The sequence below is a fragment of the Sinocyclocheilus grahami genome, unplaced genomic scaffold (assembly GCF_001515645.1).
Source record: "Sinocyclocheilus grahami isolate Dianchi unplaced genomic scaffold, SAMN03320097.WGS_v1.1 scaffold804.1, whole genome shotgun sequence".
In the NCBI taxonomy this organism is placed as follows: Eukaryota; Metazoa; Chordata; class Actinopteri; order Cypriniformes; family Cyprinidae; genus Sinocyclocheilus; species Sinocyclocheilus grahami.
This window is the reverse complement of record NW_015505983.1, coordinates 214453-229675: the sequence shown is the minus strand read 5'-3', so window position 1 is coordinate 229675 and position 15223 is coordinate 214453. Positions and strand designations below refer to the sequence as shown.

The following is a 15223-nucleotide window of genomic DNA, read 5'->3' as shown; positions in this document are numbered from 1 at the left end:
TAATAATGAACAACGCGCAAGATATGTCTCCCGATTTTGTCTTGATGCGCCTGGTCTCCGCGGCCGAGGATGACCGCTTGGACGAGGAGAATGGGAATCTGTCGTGGAGTAACTAGTTACATGTAACGGAATTACATGATTTAATTACAAAATAAGTGTAACTGTAATATATTAGTTACTGAAAAAAACGATTAAAAGGGGTTACACAATATTTTCACACACACATACAGATATGATTGATTTCGTTCACAAATTGCATTGACTGCTTTAAAATATGAGACACCAATGTTTCAGGAGTTTAGGACAGAGTAGGACACATGCTTAACTGATTAATTTCCTTATTTGGGTTTGTGTATATGCTTTATTTTTTAAGATAAACATTTTTTCCCCAATGCATTGTTAGATGCCAGTGTTTCCTGTCATATGCAAGGATTTGATTAACCATGCTTGCTTTAAATGTTTCAAAATGATTAACATTTGTTATAAATTTTGAAAAGTAATTAGGAAGTAATCAAATCTAACCAGTTACATGAATAAAGTAGCTAATTGAAATAGTTACACTAATTATTACATTTTAAATAGGGTAACTTTGTAATCTGTAACCTATTACATTTCCAACTCTGACAACCATTGTAGTCCAAATATGGTTAGTAACCTATTCTAATTACAAAATAAGTGTAACTGTAATATATTAGTTACTGAAAAAAACGATTAAAAGGGGTTACACAATATTTTCACACACACATACAGATATGATTGATTTCTTTCACAAATTGCATTGACTGCTTTAAAATATGAGACACCAATGTTTCAGGAGTTTAGGACAGAGTAGGACACATGCTTAACTGATTAATTTCCTATTTGGGTTTGTGTATATGCTTTATTTTTTAAGATTAACATTTTTTTCCCCAATGCATTGTTAGATGCCAGTGTTTCCTGTCATATGCAAGGATTTGATTAACCATGCTTTCTTTAAATGCTTCAAAATGATTAACATTTGTTATAAATTTAGAAAAGTAATTAGGAAGTAATCAAATCTAACCAGTTACATGAATAAAGTAGCTAATTGAAATAGTTACACTAATTATTACATTTTAAATAGGGTAACTTTGTAATCTGTAACCTATTACATTTCCAACTCTGACAACCATTGTAGTCCAAATATGGTTAGTAACCTATTCTCTGTACAGTGGCTTCAAATGTGTGTGTAATTTTGAGTTGTAGAACAACACAGACCTTAATTTACTATTAAATCATAAACCTCTTTCCAAAAACACATTGGAAATTGTGTATGCAACAACACATGGCATATTAGCATTCATTGTTTACTTACTTAGAAACTATGGTCTTTAACCTATGGCCTTTCTGCATGTCGTGCAGCTTTAAATTTGTCCCTAAAACAGTTAACATTCCAATCAAAGATTTAGCCCCTCACACATACTGGTGATTGAAATTAATCAGGAAATGGGACACTTTTTGCACTTTTCTTTCTAAACATAAATATTCAACTTAAAATATATATTTTCTGTCATAAACTTTATATCATAAAATACATTTCATTTCATCATCAACTTGTACTTTAAAAAATAACATCTTTTAGTAGTTATCAATGTGGCTCATTCTAAAGCATTGTACATTTTAAAAATGGTACAATAACTTGAGATACAGAACAGAATTAATGAAAATTGATATGTCGTCTTTCTTAAACGCTTATAATTGCTTATTTTCTTTCTGCAGCCAACCTGGACTAACAAGGGCACAAAGTGCCTTTTCTGCGGCCTCTTTTACTCCCGCTTTTACAGGTAAACGAAGATTTAAGGGAACATAATGGGGTGGAAGCTAAAGGAATCCTTGGAATACATTAAATGAAGGCACATGTGCAAACCACTAATGAGCTTACACAGTGCATGGGAAATATAATGACACAGATACACGATTTGGATGAGATTAGTCTAATTTTAGGCCAGTCTTTGGACTTATGCTATAACATTGAATGTTGTTAATGTGGTTCTTATGGCTCTTGTCATTAAGTTGTGTATTGTGGCTCTGGTCACAGGAGAGACTGTGTCCTTGGTTGATGTGGACATCTCTCAGAGAGGCAGGAACTCCCCTCACCCTCCCACTCCTCCACCTCCCCCTCGGCGGAGCCTCAGTCTTCTAGGTGAGCCCCACTACAGATGTTCACACACCTCCTCGATCTCCTTTGTTTCTACTTTTCACATCTCCATCTGTTTCACACTCTCTAAATATTTCTCCCCCATCCCTCGCTATTGGGATATTCCCTTTATCCTTCTCACTGACACCTCTAGCTTCTGTATCTGTCTGTGCGCATAGTTTGATTCACTACCGTTCAAAACTTTGGGGTTGGTAAGATTTTTTAAATGCTTTTTAAACAGTTCCTTATGTTCAACGAGGCTGCATTTGTTTGAATAAAAACACAGTGAAATTGTATATTGTGAACTATTATTGCAATTTAAAATCTGTGTTCTATTTTAATATAATATAAAATGTAATTTGTTTCTGTAATGGCAAAGCTGAATTTTCATGAGCCATTACAGACTTCAGTGTCACATAATCCTTCGTAAATTATTATAATTTGCTGCTCAAGAAACTTTGCGTATCATTCTCAGTATTCTGGAAAACAAGATGAATTTGAACCTTTTTTATAATGTAAAGTTCAAAAGAGTAGCATTTATTTGTAACATCATTGATGTCTTTATTGGCCCTTTTCATCAATTCACCACATCCTTGCCAAATAAAAGTGTTAATTTCTTTAAAAAAAAATTTTTTTTACCGACTCCAGACATTTGAACATTGAATTAACATCAATTTTGGGCGATTCACTCACAAGTGGTGGGCACTAAATATAGACATAAATATTTGTATTTCATTTAAAGAGATCAAGTTATAAAAGATTCAATATATTTATAAATATATGTATTCTTCAAGTAAAACGACTTATTTCTTTAAATTGGAAGTATTTGTGCACCAAATCTAGGACATTGGCTGAAAGAAATGCTAACAAATATCAAAGGAAAAGATAACTTATATACAGTAGTCAACATTTGAAGTGGATCAAAAAAAAGTTCATCAAAGTTGTCCTAATGCGATATTTTTGTCGGTCACGATAGTCACTGTGTCAGATTACACGATTTTGACTCCTAAAATCTTGTCGTGGACAAGAAACATGTCAGACTACACGTTGCTTCCCGACCATTCATCGCGTGCCGTCTTTAACGACGCGCGTGATGTCATCGAGAAGGCGGAGTTCCGAAAACAAGAGTGTAAACATTGCTGAAGCGCTTCCGCTGTCGTTCGCCAGCATTTTTCTTTCTTTGTTCTGTCGTGGTAGTCCCTCGATGACACATCATACAGGCAGGAGTACTGTTTCCACAGCTCCACGAACCTTTCCTCCATCTCATAATTCCACCTAGCAGCACCATCATCTCTCTTTCGTTTTGCCATGTTTGAAACCTGTGTATGAAAGAGCTTCTGTGCTGCTATTGGTCAACGTCACCAATGTGACAGAACTCGTCATGGACGACGGAAAAAAAATGAAACATGCTAGTCTTTCTGTCGTGATGTCGTGAAGCATCACAGACGTGGAATCGGTTGTCGTCCACTATTGGCGCTTTTCTACTGCATGGTACGACTTGGCTCGGCACGGCTCAGTCCGGTACGGCACGACACGGCTCGGTTTGCATTTCCACTGCAGTTCAGTACCGCTTTAGAGTAGGTGGGATTATTCACATGTCGTTATAGTCACTCGGAACCTCAACTGAGGTGGTACTAGTAAAAGGTGGTAAAAGTACCAGGTACCAGGTACTGTACCCAGTGGAAAAACCCCCCAAAAGTGAACCATACCGAGCCGCACCGTGCCGTACCATGCAGTGGAAAAGCGCCATATGACACACTACACGTGCTGAAACGATGGAATCTTGCGTCCCGACGCCGGCACGACACGGCTCGGTTTGCATTTCCACTGCAGTTCAGTACCGCTTTAGAGTAGGTGGGATTATTCACATGTCGTTATAGTCACTCGGAACCTCAACTGAGGTGGTACTAGTAAAAGGTGGTAAAAGTACCAGGTACCAGGTACTGTACCCAGTGGAAAAACCCCCCAAAAGTGAACCATACCGAGCCGCACCGTGCCGTACCATGCAGTGGAAAAGCGCCATATGACACACTACACGTGCTGAAACGATGGAATCTTGCGTCCCGACGCCCATTGTCGTTTACGAATCCCCACGACAACCTACGTCAAGCAAATCGTGGCAAAATCGGGCTAAAATCGCGTAGTCTGAACCGGGCATAAGACAAGAACAGGTATTGTTTTGGTTTTAGGACAACTTTGATGAAAGATTTTGATCCACTTCAAACGTTGACTACTACTATATTAAGAGTTAAATATACAATTTTTGATGGAGTTTGGGGACCTTTCATAAATATGGGCGATATATTTTGTGATCATTCAGACCAAACGCATTTAACCAGATCACATTTGTAATGTAAATGCTCATTTGTTTCAAGCAACACCAAAGGACCGCCTGCTCACCTGTCAATCAAATATTCAACCAAAATCATCCATGTTAAACTTTGCCGGTTGTGTGTGGCTTTAGAAGAAAACAATGATACAAAAGGATCTTAAGGAAAAATGATTACTATTATTTATTTATTTACTTTTTATTTATTTTATTATTTTTTGTGCTGTATGAAAATGCAACGACACTGGTACAGTAAGTAATGTATGTAGTGTTGAAAACAAAGTCCCTCTCCTCAAACTCCCATCACAAGTGTTCAAACTGCTGAGATACCTGTTGCACTTTTGTAAACGGCGAGTTTTTCAACTCACCTCTGTGATCAAACCCAAGGCGGATGTTAAAGATGCAGTGTAGGACATCAGCCTACATGCTCATTCTTTCACTTTGTCCTTTCATTTCCCTTTCTTATTCAGACTTCATTCTTTTCATTTCATGGTTACCAGAGTCTCTGATTGCATTCTGCAAGCATAAAATCCACAGAAGCGCCACTTAGTCTAGATGTGGTTTGACTTCACCGGTGTTTGGCTCACAGGCGAGCAGTTCCATTTCTAATAAAGACGCTCTTCCAGTTCATCAGCTCAGTGTGGCAGTGTGTGCTCTTTGGTACTGAAGATTGAAATGATCACAGTACTGGAATATTGGATCTGAATATTTATGTATGAAGAAGCAATCTTTATCATGAGTGAATGAAGATGATTAGGTATGTGGATTATTCAGTCATTGTGTGTTTGAAGTTGATTGTTTATCATGTTTAGGTTGGAGGTTTTAAGGAATATTCCAAGTTTCAATACAAGTTAAGCTCAATTAAATGCTTTTGTGGAATAATGTTAGTAGCATGAAAATAATTTTGACTTGTTTTGTAAAAAAAAAAGTTAAAGAAAATTACAGGGTACTTGGAAATGGAAGTGAAAAGGACCAACTTTTGGAGGATTTAAAAGCAGAAATTAAAATTTGATAAAAATCACTTACATTATTTATTTTGCTAAAAATTTTGATTTTTTTTTTTAGCTATAAAGCTGTTTAATTAATTGTTACATATGTTTTAAAGTTCACAGCATTGTATTGTCAACACAACAAAGTTGTAAAATTGGATATAACATTACACTGAAAAGGTTAGTAAGTGATTTTTCCACACTACAGTCATGTTAACACTCATATTGTGGCTGCACTTTTGAAAAAGTGAGTATAATTACACTTAAAAGTGTTGGATCACAAATGTTCTTAAAAGAATATGCATTGTTATTGTAGTAAACTAAAACAACAACAAAAAAAATGGTTATTTCATAACTAAAATAAACACTACCTGAAATTAAATAAAAGAACTGCCAAGGCAACATTTCTCATTTTATTTTAACTTAACTTGTACTAAAAGATCCAAAAGTTAAATAAAATATGTTAAAATATTTTTAACATTTTAAAAAAATGACAAAAGCATACGACAAAGTTACTAAAAATTTAATGAAAACTAAAATGAAAACTGAATGTATAAAAATAAAAATCAAAGTGTTAATAAAAGCTACAATAGCACTGTATTGAACCCGGAATATTCTTTTAAAGTAAATTTTTTTGCATAATTTTAGCATTTTTAGGAATTTCCCAGTGTTGTGAGTGTGTGATTGAATGCACATGCCAGCATGTAGATTTATTTTTACTTTAGATTTATTTTCACGTTGCAGCTCCCCGTGTCATATGCGTCCTGTCACGGTGTCTTAGTCTTCAAGTGCTATAAGAGGATCAGATATTGGAGGATTTGTCCTGCTCCTTTATGGTTCAGACAGGCAAAAGTACATGTTACTCATACATAAAGCGCAGGTCATTGAATGCAATATTCATGTTAGTTCCAATACTGCGGTTTGCACAGTATAATCTGACTGCATTTTGATCTACTTTTGCTAATATATGCAAGAATGAAGGATGTTGCCGTCCCTTTGCTCTGAAGCTGAGTGGTGTTAGGGTTGAATTCAGTCATGTTCTGATTCCTCTTCATCGCCCGTGGCACCTGTCTCATTCTAATAGACTTGAACCTTCTCTTTGCTTCTGTTTGCCCTTCTGTTGCTTTCTTTTTCTGTGACATCTCCTTATTCTCCTGGCTCTGAACCCTCCCTCCTGCTCTCTTCCAGACGATATAGGTGGGCCGCAGCCTGGGCCTTTCCTAGTGAGTGTAATGGGGGCCTCCCTGCAGTCTCTCCCTCTGCCTCTTCCTCCTCCTCCCCCTCTCCACGCCACCATCCAGCATAGTCTCAGCCTCAATGGTAAGACTTGGGTGCAGTGGAGGGGGCGGTGTGTGTGTTTCAGGGTGTCAATTTCTGCCCTCAGAATCGCCTTTATTTCATTCATTAAACGTACAGAGAAACGGAATGAAGTGTGAATGTAACTGTGGTATTCTTGTGAACGGCATTACATGTCACCCACCACATGTATCGTTTTGCTTAACAAAGGCTTTGGTTGATCGTGTGGTTTCATTTTTCAGTTCCTGCCATTCAGAGGAAAAAAAGGCGGTGTGACTAATGTGCGTTTGTAAAGAGAGGAAGTGTGAGCGATGGTGTCATACTGTAGAGTTCAAACTTTGTCTCATATAGACATATAACTTGTGTATAAAATATAACAGAGGTTAAAGATACGGTAACTACAACATGGCATGTACACATGGTTATTGGTAGTTGATATGACATTTCATCAGTGTCCTGCAGTGTGATGTGCTATAGGGGAGGCCGGGGCAAGTTGTCACAGAGGGGAGTTGGCATAAGGAAAGGGGTTTCGGTACATTTGCAATGGTTTTGTTTTATACACCCAGTTCAGAATCCTATGAAATTAGAATCACCAATCAGCTGTTGTGCACAATATAAAACACAACTGGGGCATGTTGTCACAAAAGGGCAACTTGTGTTCAGTGAACTGTATCTTTTTCTTGGGCAATAATGGTGAAAATGTTCCGTTTTCAAGGAATGTAAGGTTTGTACACAAATGAAATGAACATTCAAAAATAAACCTACACTGATAAATATTCACTGGTGTAAAAAATGTGACGACTAGCCCTGGACTCCGTCTAATTCATCTGAATAATATATATTATATTCTTGTCTAATTGTTATATGTAGTTCATATACAGTTTCTAATAACTTCATATTAGACATTACAGACACGTATAGTCCTGTCACACTATAATGAGAAACTTGCAGAAATGGTGATCAGTTACAGGACAAAAATATACACTTTCCCGTATATCAATACATTTTAATCTAAAATGTTTTAAACTGTTATTTGAGTTGTAACATTCATAATGTTACAAAAGATTTCTATTTCAAATAAATGCTGTTCTTTTAAACTTTCTATTTATTAAAGAATCTGGACCAAAGATATTGCGATTTCCAGAAAACCGTTAAGGAGCACAACTGTTTTAATATTGATAATAATAAGTGTCTCTTGAGCAGAAAATCGGCAAGTTAAAATGATTTCTGAAGGATTACTGATGCTGGAAATTCAGCTTTGCCATCACAGTAATAATTTACTTTTGTAATATTTTTGTAATACTATTATTGTAATAATATTTCACATTATTACTAAATTTACTAAATTTTTGATCCAATTTTACTCAATATTTGATGTTGTATTAAAAAATGGTTCTTTTGTGTCTCAGATGCTTTCTTCCGGGCACTTCCACATTTGGTCCCATCACCAATGGAGACTCCGGCCCCGGCTAGAGTGGCCCCGCCCCCAATCATGTGTCCACTGAGAGGAGCCGATTCCAGCAGCTTCACTGCCAGCCTGAGAGAGCTGGAGCGGGTGAGAGACAAAAACATTAAAGCAATAAGCCCCAAGAAGCCGTGGTTTACAGTGAATTTATAACAGCTAAGGGGCGTTGTTAGGCATGACGCTAAATTTTAGAAAACGGTTATTCCATATTTGTAGCAAGGTTTCACAAAATAAAACTAAGCAAATAAAATGTAATGATATTAATAAAAACATTATTCTTCCGCCAAACAATGTAGTTCCACAGAAACCGTTGTGGTTGCAACAAAGTGTTTGCCGAGCAACACACAGACGTAAACAAAGGCGTATGATTGTAGAGTAATTTACAACAGCTTCGAACACAGCTCAACCAATCAGAATCAAGGACCGGAACTATCCGTTTTATAATTGCAAACTTCTGCTGCGTCCCAATTCGCATACTATCCGTCCTAAATAGTATTCGAAAATAGAATTAGTATGTCCCAAATCATAGTATGTTTAAAAAAGTATACCAAAGATTCCCGGATGGTCTACTACTTCCGGTTAGAATTTGAAGTGCAGATCGATGCATACTCTAACGGCTAATATTGCCCACAACACATTGCACGGTGGACGAGGATTCGATTAGAACTACGAACATGCATAAAAAGTGTTAAAAAACTACAAACATGGTGGATATACGCGCCCGACGGACAGGTAGAGAAAGGGATTTGAGTGATAAATAATCAATGTCTAACCTGATGAATAATATTAATTTAATGTTTTCCACGTTATATTTCATCTGCAGCAACACTGTGAGCTTTTATAATGATACGTTTGGTCATTAACTTTTAAATGCATCATTATGAGTTCTTGGCATGATAGACCCGCGACTAGCAGATCAACGTGCCTCTTCATTTCTCTCCAATACGGTAGGACATCTAATTAAACTAAACGTGGATGATGTTAACTGTGACAGGATGATTGACAGGGCAGTTTAAACAGTCACAGAATGCACGTAACTAAGCAACAGAGCGTCCGTTAAAGAAGCAGCTATGACGAAGTAGTATGTCCCAAAGCTTGCCTACTATTCTTCTACATACTCAAAAGTATGTACTTTTTCTTCAAAAAAAGAGTATATACTTTTAGGGCATAGTATAAGTAGGCGAATTGGGATGCAGCATTCCACTCGTTGTTCACTCATGTTCATGTATAGACTTTTGTAACAATGAAATATGACTGTGGCTTCCTGTGGTTGTGGGTTTTTCTCACTGTTGTATGGTCATTGTGTGTTTGTGTCTGCAGTGTGGCTGGTATTGGGGACCGATGAACTGGGAGGATGCTGAAATGAAGCTGAGAGGAAAGCCAGATGGCTCGTTTTTGGTGCGGGACAGTTCAGACCCACGATACATCCTCAGCCTCAGCTTTCGCTCACAAGGAGTCACACATCACACACGTATGGAGCACTACAGAGGTAAACACACACACACACACACACACACACGTACAGTATATACATATCTCTTAAGACGCTCAAACTCTTTTTGGACTCAAAAAGTGTAGCTAAAAAACACATGAAATCCTGATCTAAACCATATCCTCAAGTGGTTTGAAGTCAGATTAAAAGGTCAGTGTTGAAACAAACAGATTAGATTCCACCACTTTCAGATTGACGGTTATTCCTAAATTCAGTTTTGAAAAATCAAAATGGTAGTCAACAAATGTTTTCACACCCCCATTTGATTTCTTATGCATTACACTGAAAAATGTGAAACAGGCGTGCAGAACGCATGCTAGTTTTACTGACTGCAGAAGTGATTGTGGGTTTTGTTCATTTTTCTGGTGTTTTTTTATATACATAACAGAAACTGTGATGCATATTTTAAAACGTCATCACAATATAAATTAAGGTATATTAAAGATGTCTTAATTCATTGTAAGTAAATTAATCATGTTTTAAATTTTATCTTAAGTGAAAGTGCTACTTTTATATTACAGCTAATTTGAATATGTTTATAATGTAAGCAGAAAATCATACATATATATATTAGTATGCATTTGTCATTTTTATTTAATTTCTTTTATTTTCTTAAAAGCTTTTAGCTTTTAGTTTTAATAATTTTTTCTTATTTGTGTATGTTTGAATTGTTTTTAGCTTAATTTTTTTGTTTCATTTAAACGTTTTAATTTTGAAATGTTGTATGCATTTGTAATTTTTATTTAATTTATTTTAATTTCTTAAATGTGTGTATATATATATATAGTATTTATAGAGTTTTAGCTTTTAGTTTTAATTACTTTTTCTTATTTGTAAGTCGCTTTGGATAAAAGCGTCTGCTAAATGACTAAAAGTAAAAGTAAAGTAAATAAATAAAAAAAAATTTACTTTGTAAAAATTTAAAATGTAAGGTTTGAACCAAACCATAAATATAATTTGAGAAAAACTAATACAGCAAATTGGAGTATTTTCTTAAGTATGTGCAAATTATATTTCTTTCAGTGTATTTTTTTCCTTAAAGTTTGTTTTTAACTCTTCAGGAACCTTCAGTTTATGGTGCCACCCTAAATTTGAAGACCGCTGCCATTCTGTGGTGGAATTCATTGAGCGAGCCATCATGCACTCGAAAAATGGGAAATTCCTCTACTTCCTGCGTTCACGTGTACCTGGTAAGGCTACAAATATCCCTCGCAGACAGGACATTCTCAGCCACTACTGCTGAATAAAAAGCATTTCATTTTTCTGTTTGCTGATGCAGGAGGAATATTGGGACAAAAAGGATGGGACATAATACATTGGCTAAATATTACATTTGAATGTCAACATGTAATTTTTTCACCATTTTTAAGTGGGTATACAGATAATTTATGTGTTTAAAACTAGCTACTTTTCATGCTACATTAAATTTATGTTACATAATGTAAATAATAGTTTTAACAGATTTACATATATTCGTAATTCTTTTAAAAAAGTAATCTGGCTCCTATTTTGTATAGTATTACTTATGTACTATTATAGTATTTATTCATATTTTAAATTAGCTTTTATTTTTTGAATTCAACTTTGTATTTTAATTTAAGTTTTAATAATTTTATGTGCTTTTGTCATTTTTATTAGTTTTTGTTTGTTTTTAAATGCTTCTCTTTAGCTTTAATTTATTTTTATTTCAGGTAGTTGCCAATATGCACAGAAATATACGGAGCCCTGCACATAACATGCAAGGAAAAAATAAATAAATCGTGGACACGATTTTTTTTTAATCCGTTCCCTCGATTTACTAGATTGTGCGCACAATTTAATAATTCGTTCCCTCATTTTAAGTAAATCGTGCGCTCGATATAATAATTTGTGCCCTCGTTCTAGGTAAATCATGTGCACGAAATAGTAATTAGTTGTACTTCCTGTCTGCGTACGCATTCTCATAAACATGTTGCTGCCTAATGTTATGTCATGTTATGTTATGGACAGAGACACTTTAAAGGTGGGGTAAGCAATTTTTCAAAAGCGCTTTAGAAAACTGATTCGGGCCGACTAGCAAAACAAGCTTGTAGCCAATCAGCAGTAAGGGGCGTGTCTACTCATGATGTGGAGGAGAGAGCGTTCAGTGCACAGGACGGACATTAGCCGAGCCGAGCGACAGAAAGATAGAGATGGTGGATAAAAAACAAAAGAGGAAAACGTCTGCGGAACAAAAGACAGTTCAAGGCAAGAAGTAGGACCCGTGTAAATATCGGATCAGCTTTCCAGCGCTGGAGAGAACTCAAGGAGCGGAAGGCCTGCGATCGGATGCCGAGGTTGCTTTGTTTCTTCTCGATAGATGAGTAACACCGTGTCTGCTCCGCAACAGCTAAAGTCTGTCTAGTACACTGGACACGACAAAGCGACCGTTGAAAATAATTAGAAATTTGTGTCAGTACGTCATGAATAGAAGGGGGGTCTGAATACTTTCCGTACCCACTGTATATCTATCTATCTATTGTGTAGACAGCGTCACTGATTATAATGAGTTCTATGTATGTATTTTGTCGTGCCGTGCCACTCGCGTCCGGTGTAGACACGTTGTAGACACGGTGTAACATTGGTTTTGCTTTGTTTCACAGAACTAATCGTTGCCTGGGCTGCATACGCATGTGTAGGGCGGAGCTATCAAAATAGGGGCGAGACCCTTTTGGGGTAGGGGCGTGTTTGTTTTGGTGATTTCAAATGTCAACATTGGCTACCAGAAATCACTTACCCCACCTTTAATTGGGTTTTATTTTGAGTTGGGAATGAGTTATAGAGATATTCTCAAAAGCCTTGTAGCGTTGCATGGAATCATTTTAAGTGAGAGGCATCTACATTGCATACTAAGAATTGGACGACTCAACCGGCGACGGCGCACGATTTACCTAGAACTAGCCGAGGGCACTAATTATTATATCGAGCACACGATTTACTTAAAACAAGGGAACGAATTAGCCTATTAAATCGTGTGCACGATCTAGTAAATCGAGGGAACGAATTAATAAATCGTGCCCACAATTTATTTATTTTTTCTTGCATGTCATGTGTGGGGCTCCATAGAAATAAAAGGCATTATTTATATTGTTTGTAAAAACCAAAAGCAGGTTTGAGGGTGTGCGAGATGAAAGGTCAGCGTGATGAAACGTGTGGTGTCTGTTTCAGGGTTGCCCCCGACCCCTGTGCAGCTGCTCTACCCGGTCTCACGCTTCAGCAATGTGAAATCACTCCAGCATCTGTGCCGTTTCTGCATCCGACAACTCGTCCGCATAGACCACATCCAGGAGCTGCCCCTCCCCAAGTATGACTCACTCACACTATACATTATTTTGCTTATTTACATTTCCGACACACTACCATTCAGAGGTTTAAGGTCTGTAAGGTAATGTTTTTAAAAAGTGTCTTGTGCTCACCAAAGCTGCATTTATTTGATCAAAAACACAGTAAAACCCTAATATTGTGAAATATTATTAAATGTCTTAAATGTTTTCAAATGTAATTTATTCCTGCGATGGAAAAGCTGAATTTTCAAACAGCCATTACTTGACAATTACTGCTCAAGAGACATGTCTTAATATTATCAATGTAAATCCCTTCATCGTTGTAAATATTGACGTAAATCATTTGTTAGGATTCTTTGAGTAATAAAAAAGCTCAAAAGAACAGCATTTACTTTATGTGGAACAGAAATCTTTTTGTAATATTATGAATGTCTTCACTGTCACTTTTGATCAATTTATTGCATCCCTGCTGAATAAAAGTATTCATTTCTTTTATTAAAAAAGAAAAACAAAAAAAACTTTTGAACGGTGGTGTATATAGGAGATGCATGAAATACTAGGACTAGTTGCTGACCTTCTGAAGTTTTAGACATTTGGACACACTGTTCGTCATAATTTACTGATTTATATTAATTTACTAAAATCTAAATGAAGTCAAGAACACGGTTTAACATACATAAATAATTGCCCTATTAAAAGTATTTGAAAGTAAATTATATTCATCAAAATGTATAAAATGATAATTAGAGTTATTTTTACAGTTATTTTTGTCAATACTGAGCAAACGTTTAATTAGTTAGCCATTTGCAGGGAGTAATGAATGCCAAAGTTGTTTGGTTTTATTGAAATAAACATGTATGACATGAAGCAATTTTCAAGTTCAAAAATACTTTGCCTACAAAGTGCCTAAAAAGACTAACTTTGATTTTTTCCATCATAGACCGCTCATTGTCTACTTGAGGAAGTTCTATTACTATGATCCAGAGGAAGAGATGTACCTGTCAATCAAAGGCATGCGCCAGGCAGCAGGTGTGGAACAGGAAGCCGAGTCTGAAACATAGCCAGATCGCTCCTTTTCACTGTACGTACCTGCAGCCATGACTGATCAACGTTCATTATCTTGTGCTCTGAGCCAGTATGTTTAAATAACAGAACACAAATGGATTGTTTTTTAGGATTTCTGTGTGTGGATAATAGATGGAACAGCGCATGGACACTTCCTGGTGCACAGCTCTGCTCCAACTCCCTGCCAGTCTTCCAGCAGAAGCCAATGAACATCAGCCGACTGGCCCCTCCTCTTTGACCGAGGAAGTACAGAGGAGTGCTGGAATACTGTCTATGTTGAGCAGGCAAATAAATCCAGAGACTGACATGATAGACAAAAGACTTGAAGGGTCACTGGACAGCAAACAGTGGACTTAAAAAAAGAATTAAGTTAAACGAAAAAAACGACCAAGGACATTTGACTTGGGGTACTAGCAAAAGCTTTCATCTGTAGGTTATATTACACTGGAGTTTTTCAACTGGCCAGTTTTTGAATTCGTCTCTGTTTGGTTCTTTCTTTCCTCATCAGGCCCCCTGACCCCTGGGTGGAGTGTGTGACCCCTTTATTTGTCCTTTCCCTGATTGTAACTCCTTCCGTCTGATCAGGCCACATGAACTGTATTTTGAGTAAAATACAAAGTAAACTTGAAAATAAGTGGTGGTATATTTGATTACTTTTTCACATTATTTATGTGGTAACACTACAGTCCTTTTTTTGTGTGAGACATCAAGCACAATTAACCAACTAAATACGGACATTGCATGGACTTTTATTGTTTTTATATACAGCTAGTTCTATAACCCAACCCTAACAGAAAACTTTCTGCATTTTTACAATTTTAAACAAAACCTTTGTATTTATAATTTATTTCCAACTGTGCAAGTCCAAAAAAAGAGTTTTTTTGTGCCAGATTTAATTCACTTCTGAGTACAAATTTGTCTGTATGAGTATGAACACACACATTTTTTCCATCCTTTGGTTTTATATATTCAGCTAACAATGCCTTAACATGAAATCTAACTACTATTGTGGTCACTAAACAATATGGCATATACAAAATGTAAAATGCCATGTTGAAAAGTCAAAGATGCACCATATATAACAACCATATATTCTTATGTATGGTGCACCTGCTTTCATATTGCAATAG

General features: G+C 36.3%; 1 protein-coding gene across 1 annotated transcript; it reads left to right on the top strand.

Moving 5' to 3' along the window:
• The first annotated feature begins 44 nt into the window (after positions 1–44).
• LOC107562054 (suppressor of cytokine signaling 7) lies at positions 45–14759 on the top strand. The gene is made up of 10 exons (XM_016246615.1): positions 45–103; positions 1738–1802; positions 2057–2161; positions 6662–6793; positions 8179–8324; positions 9555–9723; positions 10788–10916; positions 12913–13048; positions 13969–14109; positions 14204–14759. The coding sequence occupies exons 1-9, from the start codon at positions 45–47 to the stop codon at positions 14087–14089; spliced, it is 1062 nt and encodes a 353-aa protein (XP_016102101.1). The 3' UTR covers positions 14090–14109; positions 14204–14759.
• Positions 14760–15223: the final 464 nt, after the last annotated feature.